The sequence below is a fragment of the Gallinula chloropus genome (genome assembly GCF_964237585.1).
Source record: "Gallinula chloropus genome assembly, chromosome: 26".
NCBI lineage: Eukaryota > Metazoa > Chordata > Aves > Gruiformes > Rallidae > Gallinula > Gallinula chloropus.
In genome coordinates, this window is record NC_140111.1 from 2352849 (window position 1) to 2376729 (window position 23881).

The 23881-nt window shown below is 56.0% G+C and overlaps 1 protein-coding gene across 1 annotated transcript in view; it reads left to right on the top strand.

Annotated features, from left to right (window-relative positions):
• MLLT6 (MLLT6, PHD finger containing) overlaps nt 1-22996 on the top strand; it is a gene marked incomplete at both ends in the record, with an annotated part of 43094 nt that extends 20098 nt beyond the window's left edge. Inside the window, 13 exons of the mRNA XM_084275674.1 lie at nt 2105-2203; nt 9746-9920; nt 10688-11278; nt 12676-12860; nt 13578-13695; nt 17963-18029; nt 18557-18699; nt 18943-19131; nt 19317-19405; nt 19799-20154; nt 20293-20401; nt 21796-22173; nt 22952-22996. Coding sequence (XP_084131800.1) covers nt 2105-2203; nt 9746-9920; nt 10688-11278; nt 12676-12860; nt 13578-13695; nt 17963-18029; nt 18557-18699; nt 18943-19131; nt 19317-19405; nt 19799-20154; nt 20293-20401; nt 21796-22173; nt 22952-22996 — 2544 coding nt within the window. The remainder of the gene's footprint in view (nt 1-2104; nt 2204-9745; nt 9921-10687; nt 11279-12675; nt 12861-13577; nt 13696-17962; nt 18030-18556; nt 18700-18942; nt 19132-19316; nt 19406-19798; nt 20155-20292; nt 20402-21795; nt 22174-22951) is intronic.
• Between the last annotated feature and the right edge of the window lie 885 nt (nt 22997-23881).

Genomic DNA, 23881 nt, shown 5'->3' on the forward strand with positions numbered 1-23881 from the left:
TTGGTAAAATGAGATGCTGCTATTAAAAACCCCTCTCTTCAGCTCATTGGAACTCTCTGCAGTGTGCTACTAAGTGTAAATTGCTACTACTACTGGAATAACGAACACTGATGTGCACGTGGCCTGTGACAAGCTGCTTAACTAACTGGGCCACCGTTTCCCCATCTTCTTGTCCTAGAAGACCCATGAGACTTGGAGTTTATAGCATGAGAACCCCCTGAGTGTTTAAAGCGTTATGAGATTTAGCAAAGATTTAATTTTAATTTGTTTTTCGGCACTTAAGCCTGTAGAAATCACAGTTCTGAGCTTTGCTTGTTCGCTGCCAAAGCTGGAAACACGTATTCAAGAAGGGGAAGAGAACAGAGATTCTCATAAACTCCTGTGGCTTTAGGAGCAGAGATGCCAGACGCCAGGAGTCTTGAGATAATGTGTTGGATACTGGCAATGCTGGGCAGGCACAGGGAAGCTCTAGGCTGGCTGTGCCTCATCCCAGTGACAGCTCCAGTGGTGCCACTGCAGGCCTGGGCTGCAGGGTGGCTGGTGGCTGTGGCACAGACCTCCTACTCAATGAAAATTCAGCCCAAGCCCTGCTGGAAGGTGCTGATTTCTGGGGCACTTTTGCTTCACCTCTGCTTCACTTCATGCCCACCTTCTCCAGCCTTTCCCTCCTGCCCTGTCCTTCCTCCTGCCTCTTTTTTTCTTTCTTTTCCTTCCCATTTAGTGATTATTTCCTCAGCTAATTATCCCACTCTCTCCTCCCCAAAAACACACAGCAGAGCTCATGTATTTGCTGCGACTGCATCTTCCCCTGACAGCATCCCAACACCAGCATGTGCCGGCAGCTGTAGCCTCAGGGCTTTGCCTGCATGAGGAAGCAATCAGCATCTTTCTGGAGAGGCACTGAATTTTGATGTGCCTCTTCTCTTCTGAACACACCTTTGATCCAGACTGAGGACGTCAGCTTCTGGAATAAAACATGCATGCAAGGGAGCTGTACCAGAACAGGCATCCTTTCCCCCCACAAAAAGGTCTTGGATGGATTTTCCCTGCATCTCATGGAGTTGTTTCTTTGGCAGCAGCTCTCTTGGGCCACACACCAGTGACCACACAGGGATGTTGGGGACTTGGCACAAAAGTTTCTGCAGCTTCAGTGAAGCCACATCTTCAGCTGCCATCGGTAGCATGGAAGAGCTCTTGTAGTCAGCTGAGTGTGCTGAGGAAGACAGAGAGCAGTGTGTGATGCAGCATCCATCCATCCTGTATGCCAGCTAGGCTGGGCATCCTCCAGCCTCACTGGCTTAAGGACATGGGTCTATGTTTTCAATCCTTTCCCTGGAAACCTCTCAGCTTTAGCATAAACACCCAAGTAGCACTACATAAGCTTGGCCTCCTTGGATCTGTGCTTCAAGAGAATATAAAATCAGGGCAAGCAGGGTGTAGTATTTCTCAGTCCATGAGTTTTCCTTAGTTTGCAGCTTTTCAGGTGGTTTTGTGTGAGAAAAGAATGAAGAAATCAAAGCAAGTCATGTGTCTCCTGTTAGCAGCCACGGACCCCGAGCAGCCGTGTCTGTTGGGAGGGGAGATGGGGGGATCTCCAGTGTAGGTTCAAGTGTGGGTCTGAGCTCTCTGCTCCCTGAGCTCTTTCTCTGCACACGTGCAACACGTGCTGAAAGCAGGATTCTCCCATGGGCTGTCCAGGGTGGGTCTGAGAATCCCTTGAGGAAGGTGGAGAGCGAGGGTAAGGGGGCACAGAGACCCTTGGGGGAAACAGCAGGAGGAAAGCTCGGGTTTCTTGAAATCAGCCAGAGCTTGTTAAGTCCTTCCCTATCATCTTACCATAAACTGTTTCGGGGGCTTCTGTTGATATTCTGCACTCCAGATGTTGGCAGCAGCTGGGGTAGAGAGATAGTGGGACGCTCCCAGCCAGAAGCTGGGACGTGGGGGAAGGGATACTGGGCTCATGTGGATGGGTGGAGAAGGAAAGAGGAATATGAATGTATGGTTGTAAATCCACCCCTACACACCCTCCTTTCTTTTCCTTTACAACTGCTATTCTCAGCTGAGGAACAGTTAGCCTTCCAGTACTCTCTGATTTCTTTTGCAGAGTCGGAAAGACAAGGAAAGACCTAAACAGAAGCACAAAAAACGGCCGGAGTCTCCCACCAGCCTTACTCCATCCTCAGTGCCCATCGCTGCAGAGAAGGTACCAAACCCACTGGATGCCAGGATGTGAATTTAGGGGGGGGGGAGGCTGGGGAGGGGAGGGGGGAACCCATCCCCACAGGCTTTCCTAGGAAGTGGGGAGCTCAGAAGAGCAGAGAAAGGCCCTTTTGTCCATTTATTTTGCGTCCCAATTCGTCACATTCTCGCTCTCTCTGCCTCATTCCCCACCTCAACACCCACCTTGGGAATTTAACACAGCAGCTGCCTTGATTTCTGTCAGCACTGATGACACAATCATGGAGCTGAACTCCCAAGTGATTGAGCTGTAAGTGCCAGCCTGTTTTGCAGCAGATGTTCAGATGTGAAGCTCTCGTGGAATAGATAAATATCCCTGCTTTGGCCTTTTCTGCTGCCACGTTGTAAACAGCTCAGGCAGGTGGATAAGCAAGGCAAGGCTTGTGGGAGGAGGTGTGATCCTTTATTAGACAAACTGATGTAGCTGAAAGGGAAAAAAACCCAGCAACCCAGACAGTCTTAGAAGCACATAAGATCTTCAGAGCATGTGGATAGAAGGAGCTTTTCTGTGTGAGACAATGGGAAGTTGTTTTCTGGTTAGTTCCTCCATTCCAGGAAGGTTCAGGCAGAGGATGGTGGTCCAGTTTGCTCCTGAGGTTTGCTTCCCAGTTCCCCACTGGGAAGATGTCACTTGTGTGGGTTTGTCTTCTCAGTGCCCAGGGCTGGTGGGGCACGGTCAGGATGTCAGCGTATTCCTGTTGTTGGCTGCTGAAATCCTGCTGCTGACACAGGCTCTTGCCCTGGGCTGTAAATCAGGACAGCCCTGAGCTTTCTGTAAGTCCTGCCAGCCTCCAGCTCTGGTGACACGGAATAGACACGGTGGAACTGGCCTTGAGCTTGTGTACAGCAAAGTGAAGGCCAAGTTTGCAATGTTCTGGGTCAGGGAACAAGTGAGGTTTACTCCAGCTCCTAGACCTTTGGAGCTGAACTCTCCTGGCTGTAGTGGGGATGTAAATCAGTGCAACTCCTTAGTGTATCCGATGTGAGAGCAGGACGAAGGCTGAGCTCCTGCTGGAACAACCAACCAGCATGTCCCAGGAATGTCCTTTTTGTGCACAGAAATGCTGCTCAGGAAGCTTTGGGTGTCCTATAGGTGGTGGGACCACCCTGTGAGGATGGAAATCCACGGGCTAGCAGTGTCTGTGTGTGTGAGGAGCACTGCAGGAGCCTGGAGAGTGAGAATCCTACCAGGCAGCGCCGGGTTGCTCGGGGTTAGGACTGAAGAGGATTTTCTGTGTGAGGCCAAGCCTGGCAGCAGGGAGGAGATGTAGGTCAGAGCTGAAATGCCAAAGCTGGTCTCACGGAGTCTCAGGCTGGGAGAAGCAGAAAGCTGGAGTGGGACGGTGGAGGAGCAGCCTCTGAGCTGCGGCCGCTCTTTAATTCACCTGTGCTCAGGTTGGGTCAGTTCAGCTCTGGCTTTTGGGAACCACAGATTCCCCCAGTTAACAGAGCTGTCAGGAACTGGGGGCCTAAGAAGATTATTTTCAAGCTGAACTGGAATCCAAAACCCCACTCTTGGCCAGCTAGAGCGGTTGTGAGACAATTACCCACTGTCTCCTCCAAAGCCCTGCCAGCCCTTTGTAACTGCAGAGGGAAGGGTGCAATTCAGTTTTACAGGCAGCTTTCAACTCTTTGTAAGCTAAAATTCAGGAGATCCTAATTACTGTAGCTGTGCTTGAGTGGCAGGGTTTTAGTGTTTCCCTAGGGAGTTATTATTAATCCTCATAACAGAGAGTGGATTTCCCTTGCTTTCCTGTGTATGGATCCCAAAGTATTGTTCAGACTCTGTTACTAAAGGTACCTACTCCAGCTGGAGTGTAAGAGCTGCTCAGCAGCCTGCTACAACCCTGTGCAAATCCCTTGGTGGGGGGTTTGCACCAGTGGATAGTTGCACCAGTGGAACATGGCACAGGTTAGACTCCAGTAAAACCCTGGGATGCATTAATGTAGCGTGTCCAGACAAGTTTCCTCTTGGAAACCAAAACCATCTTTGTCCTTTCTGGGTGTTAGATTAGCACAGCTCATCCCAGTAAGAGTGAGGGACTGGGGAGTGGGTAGGGTAGATGCAGCAAACCAAACGCTGATGTTCGTGGTGTGACTGTGCAGAAGAGCATTGCTGGTGGCTGCTGTGCCATGGGTAGGGTCTGCACTGGGGTCCCTCCCTCTCCTTACCACTTGGGCAAATATTTTGTTGCCTCCATGGTGGTCTCCAAGTTACCCCATGAACCAGAGCGTAAACTCCCTGCGGGTGGCACAGCCCCCAGTCCTTTGTGGGGAGCAGCTGGGTGAGAGCAGATCTCAATGACCTGCAGCAGTGAGGGCAGATGGTCGTGTCCAAGCTCCCAGGAGGAGGACACTGGCCTGGAGCAGCCGTGCAGAGCTGCAGGAGGCTGGTGCAGTCCTTGATGTCTGTGCCAGAGCCGTGCTGCCAACTCGCCCTGCAGCTCGCACCGCAGCCAAAGCGGCACCACGCACAGTGAGCCCCAGGCTCCCATCCTGGTGTGCTGGAGCAGGGGTTGGACTGGATGCACTGAGCATCGCCTGTGTTTTGGAGCAGGAGCATCAGTTGGGTGGATCAGCAGAAGGGCTCTGTCACCACTTGCTCCTTGGGCACTGGGACTTTGGGTGGGTTGTAGCCACCAGGCTATGGAGAGGTGTTACCAGCACCCAAATCCACACTCCAGTCTGCTCCCAGTTTGCTTAGCTGCAAAGGAGCCTGGGGCAGCAGACATCTGAGTCCTGGCATCTGATGTTGCTACCAAAGTTCTCTGAAACTGTCAGCAGTTCTTTAATAATGGATCTACAGAGCTGCACAGAAAAGCAGCAGGACTTTTGAAGCCACTTCACCAGGTTGGGCTGACAGGAGCGGAGCCACGTTGCATTGCTTAGGAGGAACACTGCTGTATCCCATTTCCTTGTTCCCTCAGGCAGCCTGGCCTCTGGCTTCCCAGTTCTCTTTATTTTTGCAGTCCAGATTTATTTTTCAGTTCCAATTTTCACCCAATGTGTCGTCCACCCCGTGTTCCCCTCTTTAACCGTTCGGTTATGAAGGTCCTTTGATGTGGTTTCAGTCTTCCTCTTGAAATGAATTCTGCCAGACCTCTGACTTCTGCCAGATTCTTTTAACATCTCACCGAGTGCTTCCTTGCGTCTTCTAGGAATCTAGATACCCTGAACAGCTGATGCCTGGGCTCTGATGGGCCTCCACGTCCCATCTGTGCAGCCACACTCAGGTTTGGGGGGTAAACAGACCGAAAACAGACACCAGAAAGCGAAACCAGGGTGTGAATTCACAGCATGCAAACGACTTCATAGCACCTCTTCTGAGCTCTCCTCCTGCCTCTGAGAAGCAGCCTTGCACCATGAGATTGTCATCGCTCTCAGGGAGGGGCAGGAGACCTCACTCCTGGGGCACAGCAGTGTCCTGTGCAGAGAGAACTCAGCTGAGAACCCTCTCCAGGGCTTTTGGGTGGGCTGGGGTGGATTGCAGAGAGCGAATTGGTGCTGGGTGTAGGCTGGATGTCATCCTGGTTACCTGGAGCTCCTGCAGACTCTTTTGGGAGTGGGAAGGAGATGGAAAACATCCCTTCTGGGTAATAATGACAGGCTATCTCACGTGGTCTGTCCAAAAGCTGCGATGTGCTGCCAACTGGTAACACTGTTGGAAAGATGGCATTCGTGGAGCAGGCCTGGGGCAGGGGAGGGTGTCTCACCAGGAGAGAGCCAGTGAGTCTCAGCAGTATGCCTTGGCAGCCAGCACTGCTCAGGCTCTGTAGTCACACACCCCAAATACATGTCAGGAGGTGGTTTCTGTGCTCAGGGTGTCTTGGTGTAGCTGGTTGTGGCGATGGAGGTGAGTGAGCAGCCAGCAGCGTGCAGTTCCCCTCCCCCTGCAGATGCCCCTGGGGAGCCATCCCGCTGCTCTCTGTTGCACTTGCAGTAAATCTGCAGGATCACAAGCCACCCCAGCTGCCTCCTCCTGCCAGCTGCAGGCACCCTGATCACTTGTTGACACACACACTCGCACATGCGACGTGTTTTGGGGCTGAAACATCTGACTCGCTCCGGGTTTTGTAACCGAAGAGGCGGATGCCAAGGCTTCCCCACACCCAGGTCAGGAGCACAGCAGGGCCAAGAGCTTGTGACTGCAGACACCGCTGGAGGCAGGGAGACTTTCCAGGTTTCCCACTGTTATTTGAGCTCTCGGCATCTTCCCAGGACTGGCCTGGAGCTGACAGATCCTGGGAACCTCTGCACAGCGCCTGGCTGGGGCAAATTCAGTCGCTAGGGTGGGGTGGGGGGTTGTGGGGGGGGGTTTGATGATTCCCCCTGCAAACTGAAGCGTGTCTCAGCATGGGTATTTGTGGTGAGAATCCCTGAGCCTTTTAGCATCCCTTGTCCTGACCTGAGGGGGAATTTGCCTGTGCCATCAGGGCCTTAAAAACTCCACCATCAGCCCATCTACATCCTCCTGTCCCCACCTACAAAGCACTGCCTGGTCTCAAGGTTGAGGAAAGGGACATGATGAAGGTTGTGGGTGGCTCAGACACAGAGGTGCTGTCATCATACCCTGTGCCTGGTAGGGACTCATCTGACCTCTACCTAATGATCCAGCCTGCAGAGGCAGCCGATGCCCACAGCCTGCCTGGGCGGCTGCTTCAGCACATCGCCCCGTGGTGCTGTGTGGGCTGGAGGAGCTCCCGCTCTCCTCGCCTTGTTGTTCCTCCTTCGTGTCCTCCCTGCTTCCCCTCAGCAGTAGTTTAATCCAGGGCAAAGCAGCTCCGTGCTTCCGACGTGGTGCCAGCTCCCCCCCACCCCCTCTGTGTTTCATCAGTGGTTCCCTCTAGGAGCTGGTCCCGCCAATCAGGAGGCAAAGAGATGCTCTTCTGATTTCCCATAAATAAATTAATGAGTGAAGAGCTTGGGCGCTGCACAGTGTCACAGAGAGGCCAGGAAACAGGTACAGCCCCTGGGGGGTGGGCACTCTGAGGGGGGGAGGAATTCATGCATGCCTGTGTTTGGGTGCCTGCCTGACTTCTCCAGGCTGTGGGTTTCAGGCAGGAGTTTCCCCATTGAGGCTGTCACCTCCAGCTGGGGCCACAGGTTTATTCTGATGGTATTTTTCACTTGGTTCCTTTAAATAGACCTTCAAAATGGAGCTGTTGCCTCACTGTGAGAGAGCTCTCACTTCCTCAGTGGTTCCCTATTTATTTTCTCCTCTGCAGCATGCCCCCTCCAAGTCCCACCTGTTTGCAGGAAGCATCTGTGTTTCTGTACCATACCCATGCTGGACAACCACTGATGATCCAGAGCTGGAGACCTCTGGAGAGCCAGCAGCCCTGAGCTGGCGATGGGGGTCGCAGCCCCCCTTCCTGCTGTTAGTCTTGGCCTTGTGGTAGCAGCCCCCTCCCCTGTAGATGGAGGCGGTGTTGTGCTTGGCAGTCCACGTGTGTCTCCTGGAAGGTTCCACTGCCACACAGAGCTCACAGGCTCCACGGAGCAAAGAAACAGAGGCACAGAGAGGGGAAGTGATTTCAGTGGGGTTTTGGTTTCCCTCTCTCCATTCCTCAGCTGCAGCGCTTGTGTCCTCACCCTAAATTCAGGCTCTCTGGAGCAGCCACTAGAGAAGGGCCCTTTGGGGTGAGGAAGGGCTCGTGGTAGTACTATACAGATTGGAATGCTGTGACCTCTTTGGGAAGCAGTATCTAGGAGAGCATTGGCCAGGAGGTGGGAAAATCCTGCACCTAAAAATCTCTGGGCATCTCTCCAGGAGGTCAGACCAGCCGTAGCGGCGAGCGTCTGTCTGTCCGTTCCGCTGAGTGTCTGTCTGTTCTGCTGAGCCAGCTCAGCCTCTTCCCCTCTGGGTTTTTTTTGGGTTTGTTTCTTTTTTTTTTTCCTCTTTCCTCCTTTAATTTTGCAATTGAGATTTATTTCCCAGCTCAGATTTCCCCCTTCCACCCCACACTAATTCATTACTTGCCCTGCACTCCCTTCCTGACACTGGGGATTCAGAACATGTCTTCTCATGTGGTTTCCCCCCCTGCCCTTCTGTGGCCTCGTGCACCTTGTGCAGAGCTCCAGAGAGGTGAATTTATGGGAGGAAAATTCAGGGCTTTGCATTTCTGCTGAGACATGAGCCATCTCGTCCCTGGGACTTTGTGAGCAGTCTCAGGACTTCCCATAGCCCCCAGACACTGCTCTCCTTACCCTCCCCAGGCAGATGTGGAAAGTCGGAAAGATTTTCATGCTCCCTCTGAGCCCATAAATCAAGAAGGCTTAATCTCCTACATCCAGGAGTCTGTGATGAGAAAATACAGATTTCCCCCCCCTCCTCAACCCCCCCCTAATTTCCACCACTCCCTTCCTCCTGTCTTTCATATTCCCGGCACATCTGGTGTGTGTTAGGCTGCCAGCTGTTGCATTGTGCAGAGTGATTAAACCATGTGGGAGGAACGGGAAAAGATTTTTATCTGGGCATTCATGAGTCTGCATTACAAGCCCTTTTTTCTTTAGCTCTCCCCAAGAAGAGGTCATCTGGAGTCAGGGACAGTGGAATGGGAGAAAGGTATCGTGCTTCTCTGTGCCCTCCTCCTATCTGCTCCGTACGGAGTGAAAGGTGTTTGCACTAATGCACAGGTGGTGTATTTTGGGCTGTAGCCATCATGTTGGACCTGTATCTATACTATTGATTGGTTGCAGTAATATCTCCTGATCTTTGAACACCGCTAGTTTGGCTTTGAAGTGACTTGAAGGTGAAGGTTTCATATCCCACTGTGGATGCCCCGGGGGGAATCTGGTTTTCGGTTCATTCCTCTCTCCCCCTGCTAAACTCCCACACTTCTCTCTCTCATCCCAAGCTCCTGGATTTCCTAGCATCTGGCCAGCCTCTTCATCCCCCTTGCTCCCCTGTCTCCTGCAGGCTTAGATGGTGTTTGGGCAGCATCTGTTGCTGCACGGTCAGATGCTGCTCTAACAATGTCCCTGTGAAATATTTACTGCGGGGGATTTGGAGAGCCCTGGGCTGGCAGGGGAGCTGCTTCAGCGGGTGCTTTAGGGGATCCAGGGGAACTCCTGTCACAGCACAAGCTGGAGCAAGTCCCCCCAGGTGGAGTGACCTTGCTGAGAACAGCACACCTGAGAGATGCTGGTAAAATACACATTTGGATTTGGGCCAAACTGGGATTGTATTTGGGCTGAACAACCCTCCGAGGGGCTCCCCTCTGCTGACAGCGCAGGGAATCTCTGCTGCCTGTGCCCCGATTGCCAGGGCCCTGGTTCATTCCCTGCAGTTGGATGGGATGAGCGTAATCCCCAGGAGTATAAAATCTGGTGTCACCCAGTAGCCACAGAGGGGATGTTGCTTTTGTCTCCCCAGTAACATGACCTGGCCATCACTTTGCCTGCAGAGGGGCCAGTTAGTTCTCTGGAGGGGAATTGGGTAGGAAAGCATCCCTGCCATGGGTATGCCTGGCCTGTGTGGGTCACCTCTTGTGTTTGCTGCTGCCAGGGCTCTACCAGCCACCATGAGGGGAACAAGGACGCCTCGGAGGTCGGCCGGTCGGAGGTGAAAGGCAAGAAGTCCTCCAGCCATGGCAGCAGCCACAAGGGGAAGAAGACAGGAAGTGGGAAGAGCTCGGTTGGCTTCAGCTCAGCTTCATCCAGCGGGACCTTCCAGCCTGCAGGTAAGGGGAGGAAGGAGGGAGGAGGGGAGAATGGGGGTGAGGATTTGATTTGCTCCTCTGTGCTGGCTCTGTATCAGTGGAGGAACCTGTTCAGCAGCCAGTGCTGTGAAGCTTTGCTTGATGGTTGTTTCTTTAACCCCTGGAAGAGAAAGGGAAAAATCTCATTGCTGCTAATTCTGTGTGCAGAGGGAAGAACCGAGTCAGATGAGTGTGGCAGCTCCCCTCCTGTGCAGGCCTGCTGCTCTGCAAGGAAAACCAGATCCAGATGTCTGAGTGGAGGGAGGAGGGAAGGGATTCTGTGCACAGGCAATCTGGGCAGCACCTGCCCTCTCCTCCGTAGGTGGTACTGTCTGCAGCACTGGTTTAAGGCGTGCTAGTGGAGAGACCCAAGCCCAAACCTGATATCCAGGCTCCCCTGAGGCAAAGCCTCACAGGGCTCCCATCTGCTCTGACCTTAGTTCTTTTCTTCAGCTGGTGTCATAACAGGAGTGTGTTTCATCTCCTGGGACCCTAATCAGGGCTGGAGGGCCGGTGGTGGTGCGGGGCTTGGGGGAGCAGCCGTGTGCATGTTTGGGTGGGCTCAAGCTGCTGGTGTGCACCTCTCATGCTTGCCAGACAGCATCAGAGCAGCGGGCTGGGAGGTGACAGGGGTGGCTTTCACCTCGGCGTCTAGCCTGCGCCCCAAGACCTGCGTTGTGCCTGTGCTCCTGCTGCCTTGCAGGCTCAGCCCCTGCCACCATGAGCCTTCCTACCTCTGCATCCCCCAGGTACCTCCTGCAGCAGCCTGCCCTGCTCCCAGGACTTTGTGACCTTCCCCAAGCTCGAGCAGGACGACGAGAAGTACCGGAAGCCTGTCTCTTCCTCTTCTTCCTCCCACTGCTCCCCTCTGTATGAAGGCCAGAAGGGGGACATCTTTGAGCAGAAGGTGATCTTCTCTGGCTTTGGGTCCATCATGCGCTTCTCCACCTCAGCAGTGAGCCAGCAGAGAGGCCGTGACGCTTCCCCAGTGGACTATAAAGCCTCAAACCCTGTCAGTGGCCCTTCAGTGGGGACCAGTGGGACCAGTAGCAGCAGCAGCAGCCACAAGCGCATGCCATCCCTCAGCACGGAGGAGGGAGAGGTGCTGAAGGAAAAGAAGCACAAAGGTAGCAAGAAGAACAAGCATGGACCTGGCAGGCCAAAAGGGGGCAAAAGCAAAGAGATTTTGGGTGCCCAGCTGGCTGGGTCCACGTCTACTTCCTCATCACCCTTCTCCGGGGGCTCTCTCGTTAGCTCCAGCATCGGCAACTCCTCACGCTCCTTCAGTCACACAGGGAATCTGCCCAGCCTCAGCATGGAGTCCCCTCTGCTGGGTTCAGGTATGTTCCCCCTTAGGGCTCCAGGTGTGCTCATCCCCTCCCAGCCCTGCTGTCATCTTCATCACATTTGGCTGGTGTCTGGACCTGTCTCCAGTCCCTTTACTTCAGTCCCAGGAGCTATAAACATCCACATCTGGGTGTCCCCTTTCCATCTTGGCCTTCATCCTGGAATCTCCTCTGGGTCAGCTTCTCTGCAGATCTGTGCTGGGGGCGGGGGGGACATTTCAACCCCCCCTTTGCTCAAGTGCTGGAAAATCTCAGCTCTCCAGAGCTTCATTTCTAAAGCGACACAGAGGGACATTCACAGGCCCCAAGGGAACAACCACAGTCTGACCCCAATTGAGGAACTGTCCTAAGTGGTTCAAGTTTAACCCCTCTTCTAAAAGCAAAACCTTTCATCCTGGGTCTTTCTGCACCCACCTAGGGCTGGGAGACTGGCCCACCATTAACCTTGCCAAGAGCCTTGGAGCTGTTCCCAGCCTGAGTCCCGTGCCCCAGCCTGGCAGGGGTGGGGACAGCCAGGACATACATGTGGCAGGAAGGGGTTAAGGCAGCAGGCAGAGGAGGGGCTGAGGTTTGACACCCTTCTGGCAGCAGAACTTGTCATCGGTCTATTGTGGGTTGTTTGCAGATGCTCCAATTTAGGTCAGATTGCAAGGGGGAGTGTGTGTAATTTGGTTGTGCTCAGCCTGGGAGCCCTGGCCCAGTTGGCTGCGCTGCCTGAGAGAGGATGGAGCTGCAAGAATTGATGCAACTTCCAGAATCATAACCTTGGGCCCATATTTATTTTTTCTTCTCCCCTGTGGAACAGCAAAGGGATGTTTCAGAGAGGAGGCGGCTGCCAGGCCACTCTCTCCTGCCTGGAGAAGAGAACCTCTGGTTCCTCTCTTGCAGAGGGATGTGGGCAATGCCCTGAAGGACCTGGCTTTGGGCAGTGCCTCTGCAGCGTGCCCCCCCTGGAAGGCAGATGGGTGCCTTCCCTCTGCAGCAGCTCTCCTCACCCCTTCTTCCTTGTTGATCTGCCCAGTGTGGTCCCTGGGCGTCGGGAAGGGGGCAGGTTGGCTTAGCAGGAGTGTGGTCTCTTGACTAGCATGGACAGCAGGGTGGGACCCTCTGGAGCCCGCTCCCCCCCGACTCGTGCCTTCAGTGGGTCACTTGATGCTGTGATTTCTCTGTCAGATCGTATTGGGGTGTGAGGAGCAAAGGAAGGGGCTGGGGGCAAGGTTGGAAGAGCCTTTTTGATGGAAGGTTTGTGGGCTGTGAGCACCCTCACTTCACACCGAGCCATGAGATGCTCAAGTTCCACAGGCCTCAGCCACCCTCTCTGAGACCAGGCCCTGCAGACAAGCAGCTGCCCAAGGGGATCTGGCTCTCTAACACGTCTCCTCCCCTCACAGGGATCTACACCAGTAACAAGGACCCTATTTCCCACGGGGGCGGAGTGCTCCGAGCTGTGTGCAGTACACCCCTCTCCTCCAGCCTGCTGGCACACCAGGGTACGTCGTCTCTCCCACAGCTCAACCGGTCTCCCTTTGCTAGCACCATCCCAGCCTCCTCCTCCTCCTCGGTCTCCACCACGCAGGTAAGAAATCAGGGCCAGGAGAGGGGCTGTAGTTCAGGAGAGCACTGGACAGAGCAGTCACTGGCAGGGCAGGGGCCAGTCTGTGGGTGTGGAAGAGTTGATTTTTCCACTTGGGAGCAGCTTCTCTTCCTTCACTGGAGGGAGCTCCCACCTGCAGCATCCCTTCCAGTCGGTAGAAAGATGTAGGCAGTTTGACTTCACCATGCATTGGTTGGGGTGGGAGGAATTACAACCTGCAAGGATGCTCCCTAAGGGCAGCACAGAGAGCGTGCAGGTAGCAGAGGCCTGGCTCTGTGTCCTGTGTCCCTTCCTGCTTGTCCCCAGCTTCTCAGCTGGACCCTGCCACCCATGCCACCCTCTGCAGCACGGATAACTCAGGGGGAGGGCTCACACAGCCCGGCTGGGTGGGCTGTGTGTGTGCCAGGAGGCAGAGCCTTGTCCTTTGTTGGGAGCTCTCTGAGAGGTGTTTTACAGGGAGGAGAGAGTTAGTTTTACAGCCCCAGTGTTAACATGGCTTGTTCAGACCTCTTGGCTCTGGGATGGGGCTGGGAAGATTTCCACTGTCTAGAGAGACTTCCAAGGAGATATTTTTAACGCTGCCTCTCGTGAGCGAGCTGGGTTCAGGATCAGGAAGGGATGGAATAACTCAGTTATTTTCCTCCTGTGTTTTGGAGAAGTCACTGCTCTTCCTCTCTTCCCTCTCTCTTTGCCATGTAGGTGTTCTCACTGGCAGGTTCAACATTTAGTCTCCCTTCCTCACATATTTTTGGAAGCCCCCTCACATCTGGGCTGTCCATCAACCCGCTCTTGAACCAGTCGGAAAGCAGCCGGGCAGGTACGTGAATCAGAAGGTATGTGAGTTTGGGCTCCCAAAGGGGTCTCCCTGGAAGAGTCGAGCCAACTGCATCCGTAGTCCTCCAGCTGCCCTCCCTGCTTGCTCCCATCCTGTGCGTGTGAGAGCTGGGGGGGGGGGGCTAGGAGAGAGGGACAGGGGCTTTTTCCCCAAGGCTGGGGGGGTGCTTGTGTTTGCCTTACCGAGGTGCTGGCCTGCAGACCTCCAAAAACCCATCTGCTGGTGTGTGCACTGGGGAACGTGTGTCCCTGGCCACATGCTAGAGAAGTGCAGGGATCTGAGTGCTTTCCTGTGGAAATGTGTGGACTTTTTACACACCAAAGCTGTGCAAATCCACTGAAAACCACTGTGAGCTCCTCCTCGCTCAGAATGAGTTACAAGTTCTATTGGGGTTCTGTTTTTTGGGTGTTGGTTTTTTTTTTTTTTATCTTGGGTTTGTTTTTTTTTTAATGAGAGAGAGATCTCATGCTCTTAATTTTCACCTTCCATTTCTGGTTTGAGTTCCATTCTGCCCTTCCCCTTCAGCTCTGTCACAAATTCAACAAAATCCACTGTTTTCAACTCCCAAATGTGAATGTGCCAACATTGAATCACTTACAACTGCTCATTTTTTCCCACCAAGGCAAATTCATTTTTCTTGGAAAATTGCCTGGTTAATAAGCAGGAAACTTGAAGCATCATAAGATTTCTTCTTTTTTTTTTTTTTTCCCCAAACAGAGCAGGCCTGATCTTTGTTTCACACCAGTAGTTAAACAAAAGCACCCTCCTGGTTTTCAGACGTTGTAGTTAGTGGTGCAACTGTCTCATGCTCCCCTAGCCCGGAGACATTGGCAGCTCAGCATGCTGGATGCTGAACTCCTGGGAGGTAAAACCCTGCCTGGTGTCATGCTGAGCACCGAGGGCTTTAAAACACACAATCCTCATTAGAGGTGGCTCAGAGTTCTCTGGATAATCCCACACCCCTGTGCCCTTCTTTGCCTTAACGAGTGTGCATGCCTGCATGCAGAGCATGAGTGAACACGTATGCTTCCTCGTGACCTTCGTGAGCCCAGGGAAAGGTCCCTGTCTGTCTGTCCCTGTGTCCCTGGCAGCATTTTGTCTGTATTTCCCCCACTGGCAACTTCCATCTGCTTGGGCACAGTGGGGAGGTGTCTGTGCTGCTGACCCTGGTAGAAGCCAGGACCATTGCATGGGAGTCAGGAGGGATTCAGTCACCTGGAATTGAGGGAAGAGGCTGCACCTCGAGTGCTGGGTCCAGTTCTGAGCTCCTCACCATCAGAAGGACATTGGGGTCCTGGAGCCAGTCCGGAGAAGGGCAACCAGGCTGGGGAAGGGGCTGGAGGGCAAATCCTCTGAGGAGCAGCTGAGGGAGCTGGGGGTGTTGAGCCTGGAGAAGAGGAGGCTGAGGGGAGACCTTCTCCCCAGCTCCCCTGCCCTGCCAGGAGGGTGCAGAGAGGTGGGGGATGGTCTCTGCAGCCAGGGGACAGGAGATGGGACAAGGGGCAATGGGCTCAAGCTGCCCCAGGGCAGGGGCAGAGCAGATGGGAGGGAAAAGTTCTTCCCTGGCAGAGTTGTGGGGCTGTGGCACAGGCTGCCCAGGGAGGGGCTGAGTCCCCACCCCTGGGGGTGTTTAACAGAGGGGAGATGAGGTGCTCAGGGATCTGGGTCAGCACAGGATGGGAACAGTTGGACTGGATGATCTTAAAGGTCTTTTCCCACCCGGTGATTCTGTGATTCTTTGAAGAGTGGGATGATTCAGAGAGTTGTTCTTCCCTCCCAGAGATTGACAAGGGAGAGATGACCTGTTCCCCTTGGCTGTTATTTTGGCAGGGTGCTGACAGGAGAAGGAAGCGAGTCAACAGTCAGGATCAGCCCTATGGGTCAGGCACAAGACAGGGGCTCGGCACTCTGGGTTCTGTTCCAGCCCTGCAGCTACTCAGGGATGAATCATGTCCCAAAACCCAACCTACAAAGTGCTCAGAAATAAAAAGAGCACCCCCAGTCCCTGGGTTCCATGTCCAGGATTGTGCTTTTTGTTTGACTAGGATCTCCCAAGCTTCAGGACGTGTTTCTTCCAGCTCCAGGCAGCATTCAGAACAGCTCCAGGGTTTTGTCACGTTGAAGGTTTGTCTCCTCTGGTGGAGCTGGTGGCTCAAGGGGTGTGAAGCCAAATTCACTTCCTTTTGCTTTTTCTTTCTTTTTTTTAATTATTAATTTCCCAGGGGGATTAATTAACATCCATTAAACCTCCTGCATGGGGCCACTTTCACTTTAAAACTGCAGCAACTGCTTCAACCCCGAGTCATTGTGAAGTTCCAAGGGTGGTTGTGAAGTTCCAAGTCACCCTGCCCTATCTTTAATTCGGATTCTCTGTGTAGACAGATCCCATGGATCCCAGCTTTCATTGCAGGAATATTCGAGCTTTTCACGATTCTAACGATGCTGTTACCCTGCCTTACAGCCGGGGGAGCTGAGGAAGTGTTACCACTCATGCAGGTTGATACCAGGGTGCCTCTGGCAGTACAAAAAGTCGGATTCTTATCTTCCCACTCCCTCAGCTACTGTCTAGTTCTTCCTCCCACGGTTTGTCCTGGATCCTGCCTCATTATGATGACAGGGGAAGTGTTTTTATCTTCTTTAGTTGTCTTCAAACCTCTATTTCATACCTGCTGCCTGGGAAAGCGCTGCCTGCCTGTAATAACTCAGTCATCTCCCTGTTCTGCAGACAACAGGGTGGTGTTGGCCAGGAGATAATTGAATAAGGAGCCTGGGACTGTCTCAGAACATAGGAATCGTGTATGTATGGGTGCAGCCTCCCTGGGCTGCAGGCAGATGTGACAGGGACAAGCAGGAGTTAGGGCTTAGCTGGGTGTTTAGTTGGTTGTAGGTTAAAACCGTTGCAGCAGAGCTACATGTGGTGAGGCTGTGGGTCATCTTCGGAGGGTGTAGGTGGTCCTTGGATGGAAGCAGTACTGGGAAGCGCTGCTCTAGTCCATCCCCAGCCTTTGGGGGGCTGATCCTGGGTTGGAGAAATTAGGAAGCTCAGGTGCCTTGAGGCGTCTCTGAAATCAAGACTTGCCTCCTCGTGGTATCTTATACTGGGAGACTGGTGCTGACTGGCAACCACTGGTCACCCCCAGAAAGGGGCTTCTCCCCAGAAGGGTAGACCAGGTATAACTGGTGGAAGACATTTCCGAGGGGGTGAAGGAGTGAGGATCCCACTCCTCCCCGTCAGTAAGAGCTGCTGCCCAGCGGCTGCGCTGCCTTGTTCTCAGCAGCGGGAGGTGGTGCCAGTCGCCGCTCCCTGCTCGGGGCGTTGGGCTGTAGATCGCTGCGGGCGATGCCCTGTGCACACCAGAACTGCCTCCTGCTGCGTGAGGAAGAGGAGGGGCGAGTTGGGCCGGCCGGTGCAGGCTGTGTGCGCATCACCCCAGGGCGAGGGGAGCGCGTGGCTATGGGCTGGCAGGCGCTGGGGATGGAAGGTACATGGCAGATGAGTATAGAGAGATGAAGACGGCCCTTGGTGACCCTGGATGGGAGGTACCTGCACATGTGCCCCAGGGCAGCGGCTCTGTCCCCAGCACTGCGGTGGCCCAGCAGCCTGGGACAGAGGAGGGGGGGCGTGGGGGTAGCTCCTAGACACCGAAACGTTGATTTCAGCTCTTTAGAAAGGGAGGTGAGCGCCTGGAAACTCTGCAGGACCCCGGCTGGGTTTGGGGAATGGATGCTGGGGAGGGAGGGAGGGCAGCCGGGACGCTCGGGGGGTGGGGGTGGGGGGTTGGGGGGGGGGGCTTTGCCCGGCGTTGATGTACCCTCGCTGCCTCAGCACAGGACAGAAGCTACAAGGGAAGCTGCTCTCTGCCCCCCCCTCCGCGGGTGGGGGGGTTTGGGGTGGGGTGGGGTTGCGGAGCCCGGCTCCTCCCTCGCTGCCCGAGCGCGGGCATCCTTGACCGGGGGAGGAAGAAAGGGGGAAGGGGAGGGGTGTCGTGTCCGTGACCTTCCCGGGGTGACGGCCGCCCCCGGGCCGTGACACGGGGTGACACGCCATGCCGCCCCTCCCCTCCGGTGCGGCGGCGGGCCCGGCGCATGCGGGCCGGGCCGTTATGCAATGCCGGCGCTGCTGCGCTGCTCGGTGCTCCCATCTAGCGGGGACCGGCGCTGCCCGCCCGCGGGGTACGGAGCCGGGCACCTGCCGGCGCCGGGAGGACGCCTATGAACGCCGGGCTTCTCTGTTCCTCTCCCCACCCAGAGCCCGACCTGGAGGACTGCAGTTTTGGCTGCCGAGGGACGTCGCCCCAGGAGAGTCTCTCTTCCATGTGAGTGTCCTTCAGGGGTGCCCTCCCCTGCCGCCGGCACCCAGCGGGGTGTCTCCGCATCCGCTTCGGCACGGCGGGACCCAGGGAAGCTGTGGGATGACACAGCAAGGGAAAGGAGAGGGACTGGGGGAAGGGGAAGCAGTTGCTTTTCTCCTCGGGGATGGGGATGGGATAAGATGGGATGGGAGGGGATGGGATGAGATGGGATGGGAGGGGATGGGGATGGGGATGGGGATGGGGATGGGGATGGGGATGGGGATGGGGATGGGATGGGATGAGATGGGATGGGAGGGGTTGGGGATGGGATGGGATGGGATGGGAGGGGATGGGGATGGGATGAGGCAGGTTTGCTATTCTAATACAAGCTGGGGCTAACAGGAATGGAGAGCCCCGCAGGAGCCAAGTCTGAGGCTGGGGGTGATGGAGCCACTCCCAGCATGAGGCAGGGAGATGCGGTGAGAAGGCAGCTGCGGAGTGCGGGTGCGGACTGGGGAAGCATCTCTGACATCTCCCCAACCCTTCCCCAGGTCCCCCATCAGCAGCCTGCCAACCCTCTTTGACCAGACAGTGTCCTGTAGCAGCAGTGGGCAGCTGGAGAATGTTCCCCAAGCTACCCCGAACATCGAGCAGCTCCTTGAGAAGCAGGGCAATGGAGAAGCCGGCGTAAACAGTGAGTCACTCGGGGCACAGGGGTGGGAGGGGAGGTCCTTGTCTGTGTCTGTAGCCGGCTGGGATCGTGCCCACAGGCAGAAGAGCAGGGTGGGGGACAAAGCTGTGCTATGGAGGTGGCTGGCAGGGGGACGGTCTCCTATCCTAGACTGGTCTAATTGTGGTACTCCCCCCATGGATCCCCCTCTCTGCCTTCCCCGTTCTCTCCTCTGACCCTGTCCCCGGCCCCTTCCGTCCCCTGCAGTTGTGGAAATGCTCAAAGCCCTGCACTCGCTGCAGAAGGAGAACCAGCGGCTGCAGGAGCAGATCATGACACTGACTGCCAAGAAGGAGCGGCTGCAGCTCCTCAACGTCCAGCTCTCCGTCCCTTTCCCCGTGGTGACCAGCAGCAACGGCCCTGGCAGCCAGGCCCAGTACATCCTGCCTCCCAACGGTGAGGGGGATGCTGGGGTGCCTTGAGGTGCCTGGGGTGGGCAGGAGTGGGGGGGTTGCAGTGGGAAGGATCTGACCCATTTCTCTCGCTGTAGCCACTGGCAGCACTCACTGACCCTTCCTATTGCTGTGGCAGCACCAGGCTCCTCTCCTGACTCTGCATCCTCACTTCTTTCCTCCGTACAGTCTGCAACAACGATTCCCTGAGCATCAGCAAGAGCCCCCCCTGCAAGAACAGCTTTGGGATTGAGAACTCGCTCTCCACTTCATCTGAGGTACATGGGAGCCGGCAGCCGGCTGGGGAAGGCACCTGGGGAGGGAGCAGGGCAGTGCAGTCCCAGTGCTCTTGACTTGATAGCCAGCTCGTAAAGTTCCTAGTCCAGGCCCAGAAGTCAGGTTTCTTTCTCTGGGATGCCCCTTTTTCAGTCCATCTCAGCGCTGAGGGTCTGAGTAGAGCAGCTGAGGCTGGGAGCTTGAGATGAGAACGCTTCTAGGTTATCCTGGCCACACTTCCAGGGATCCAGCGTACCTGAGTTCTGGGAACCCTCTGAGCTTGCCCTCACAGCGCCCCTTCCCACCTCCAGCTCCTGCCCAAAGCACCCTTGGAGCTGAGCTGACCTTTCACAAGCTGCCCCAGTCCGATGCTCTTATGTCCGTTTCTCCCCCAGGACCCTCATTCAGGTTGCCCCAGCAGGAGCAGCTCTTCCCTGTCCTTCCACAGCACCCCTCCGCCCCTGCCCATGCTGCAGCAGAGTCCTGCCTCGCTACCCCTGCCCGGGGTGCAGCAGGTGAATGGCTTGGCCAGGGTGGCAGGCAGCGGGCTGGGGGGAGGCACCACTGCCAGCCACAGCCTCTCCACGGTGCCCATGGTGGACGGCCTGATGGGGACCCTGGCAGGAGGCCAGCAGATGCCCATCAACGGGATCCTGGGGAATCTGAACGGAGCTCAGGCCGCCCAGCCTCCGAGCGCGCTGACGCAGGCGAGCGGGCCGCCCACCTTGCAGCTCTCCACCAGCCTGAGCAGGTGAGGATGGGGAGCCCTGCCCTCTCCAGCAGAAGCTTAGCACTGGGAGGGAGGGAGGAAGGGAGGGAGGGAGACCCTGCTCCGTAGGCAGCGCCCAGGCGGGCCCCGCTCACCCTGCCTGCCCCGCTCCCCTTGCAGCGTGCCCAGCCTGAGTCCCCTGACGGAGCAGCAGCGGCACGTCTTGCACCAACACGAGCAGCAGCTCCAGCAGCTCCAGCAGCTCCTGACTTCCCAGCCCCTTAACCCGGTAAGTGTGCCTGCTGGCAGCCTTTGTCTGAGGAGCTGGTTGATGGGAAAGCCTGGGGGCAGAGAACAAAACTTAGGGCTCCCTCCCTCCCCACCCCCCAATCCCCAGTCATGGGCCTTTTCCTTGGCTCTGGGCTGCTCCGGGTGGAGCCAGGAGTGAAGCTTTAGGCAGGAAGGTGCAGCACCTCCTGGAGGGAGCGAGATGGGGATTTGAACTTTTCTGAAGGTAAAAAGAGGTTGAATCTGGATTTCCCACCTCCCGAGGGTCTGAGGACATGGTAACACTAAGCCACTGTAAAATCAGGAGGGCTGTGACCTCCTCCAGCCACCTTCGAGCGCAGATCCTGTGTGCTCCTGCTGCCAGGACCATGCCAGTCTCAGTGCTGGCGGATGTGCTGAGGCCCACAGGAGTAGAGGAGCTCGCTCAGGGATGCTACTGGAGTATAGAGAGGGAGATGAGCACCAGACTGCTGAGTCCTGAGGCAGGGGGGCTGTGTCTGCCCACGCTGACACAGAGCACTGGAGATGCTGGGTGTAGGTGGCTGAGGACTGATGCTGTAGGTGGCTGAGGACTTTGGGGTCAGGAAAAGGACTGGGTGGAGTCTCTGCCTGCATCCTTTTGGGCAAAACACCAGCCCCATCCCAGCTGTTGGGGGAGCAGCTCACAGACAGATGCCAAACAAGCCCCTCAGCATGTGAGAACCGTGTCCTTGGTGTCCCTGCCTGGCAGTGGAGCTGCCCAGGAGCCATCGGCTCCCTCAGTGAAGCTCGTTTCTGTCTCCCATGAACTTGTCCTGTTGCTTTGGGCAGATTTCTGGGGCAGGCTATTTATAACCCTGGAAAAGCAAATTTCAAAGGGCTTCTCTTTGCAGCAGCTGATGTCACTGTGTCATCAGCTGCATCCCTGTGGGTAGGGGAACAATGTCAGCTCTCAGCCTGCCGCATTGGTCGATGGTTGCTATAGCGATTTCTGCAGTTTGGCTGGATTCAGGGTGTCCCTCTGGGTGCAGGTGAGCTGTGGCCTTCATCCCCCCTCCACCCTGAGCCCGGCTCACCTCTACTGAGCCTCGTGGGTCAGGGCTGAGCTGTGAAGCAGGATGGGCTGGGGAAGGAGATTAGCAGCGCCTCTAGAAATTTTAGGATAAATTTAGGGCCTAAATTCTCTGGGGTGATGGGTTGGAAAGAGCTGAGTGGGTCTGTGGGGGTCGTAGTGAGGGATGCTGCAGAGATGGGAAGGTCACAAGCACAGGCTGTTCATGAACATGGGACATGCCCCTGTCCCCAGCAGTGCTGCCTGAGCCAGAGCGTACCCGGCTCCTGGCTCCTTACTAGGTGCAACCTCTTCCCAAGCCCTTTGCCCCCCCTTTGAGAGCTCTCCCTCTCCCTTCCCTGCAGGAGCAGCAGGCCCTGGTGTTCCAGATGATGCAGCAAATCCAGCAGAAGCGGGAGCTGCAGCGGCTGCAGATGACCAGCTCATCCCAGCTGTCCATGACCAGCCTCCTGGCAGCCACCTCAGCCCCCCTGCACTCCAGCACCAGCGCCCTGATGACCTCGGCCCCTCAGCCGCCCCCCAGCAGCAGCTCTCTGATGGCCTCCCTCTCCCCCCAGCAGCTCAACCCTAGCAATACCCTCCTGGCTCCCCAGGCCACCCCACCGCTCAGCGCTCCTGGGAACAGCCTCCTGGCTTCGGGAACAGGCATCCCCCAAGTCCTTACAGCACAGACTAACCCATTTCTCAACCTGCAGGCCGATGGCAACACCCCAAAAGGAACGGTGCGTATGCTGCTAGCACTACCCTAACCCCCCGAGCTCGTGGTGCTGGGCGCTGTACCGGGGGCCAGACAGCCTGTGCTGCAGTTAACCTGGGGGAGCAGGGGCACCCTGGCTTTGCCACAGCCAGTGTCACGTCCTGCTCCTACCTCCAAGGACTTCGGGAGGGCCCAGGCAGGGTCGTGGGGTAGGCACAGAGGCTCCCAAATCGCCCTTCCACGCGTGTGCGCAGCCACACGCCAGACCTGCTGCAGGAGCAAGGCTGAGGCGGGCCGTAGATTCGTCTCCGTAGGACTTGGATGGGACAATGTGGTGGGACAGTGTGTCCCTGGCAGTGCTGGCCCTTCTGGAGCCTCGTGAGGAAATTCTGAAGGTGACTGCATGTTGAAACCCAGGGTTTAGGAGGAATCTTGCACCCGAAAGGAGAGGCTGCGGAGAGGTTTACAGCCTCTCTCTAAGGCAGCCTGTACAGGAACACCAGTGTCTGGGGGCTGATGGTGTGATGCTTTCATCTGCCCTCCATCCTATCCCCTGGCCTATACCTATACCCAGAAGGTCCAGCAGACGTTTAGGAGCCAGAGGCCAGGGTGGAGTGACCCTGAACTGGGCAGAGGGGGATCCCGGGGCTCCAGTGTCTCCGTTGCTCTGGGAGGAGCCCAAGCAGGGCCAGGCCCACAGCACAGCAGGGCTCCCTGCTTCTGCCTCCTCGGGTAGCTGCCCCCCCAGTACTGATACCTGTCTCCTCTGCGTCTCTCTTTCTGTTTGTGTTTGTTTTTTAAAGAGCATGAACGAAAAGGGAGCTCCTCTTACGCAGGACAAGGGCTAAGCTCCCCGCTCGCCCCGAACAAACCAGCAGCCAGCTCCTCTCAGCCAGGGGAACGTGGCTTTCCACAGTCGCCTTTGATACTGTTAGAGCAATGAGCACAAGGCTTCCCAGAAGCATTTCCTGCCGCCAGGCAGTGCCAAGAGCTGCTTTGGAAGACAAAACCGGCTCTGACCAAGCCCTGGTATCGGGAGGAGCGAAGGTTGGGGGGCTGCCCAGCGCCCCGCTCCGCGCCGTGCGTGCTCAGAGGGAAGCTGTGTTTCCACGTGGAGTGGAGGAGGGAGATAACACCAGACACCTGCCAGGCTCCTCCCTGCCCTGAGTGTGAGCCCCCCAGGCTGAGGCACTAGAGACCATCGAGCATCCTTGGGCAAGACCTTTGGTGGAGGAAAGCCCCTCTGCTGAGGACACAGTGCGGAGGAGCAGTGCCCTGGGAGGCAGCACTGGATGTGGCGCAGCTGGGGAGGAAGCAGGACGTGGTGGCAGTGCCTACGTGCTCTGCTTTGCCCAGGTGCTGAGGTTAAGAACTTCTGGAGCTGAGATTTCTCACCTGCGGTTTCATCTACTGGGTTCTTAGGATGCTCTTCTCTCTGTAGCCATCCTATGAAGCCCCAACACCTCAGCTGGATCCCAACCCAGCCTGAAGAGACACGAGCGATGGAGCAGTGGGTAAGGACTGGTGCTTGGGGAGGAGGTGACAGCTACCTACTCCTTGGAAAGGACATTGCTACGTCTGCTCTGCCAGCTGCTGTCGGTCCTGTGCCGTACTGTCACCTGAAAAGCACACTCCTGCTCTTGTGCCATCTCTTTCCTTCCAAGATTTCCAAAGGCTAAAATTCCACCTTGCAGCAAGGGGCTGTAGCCAGTATTACCCCACTGTAGCCAACC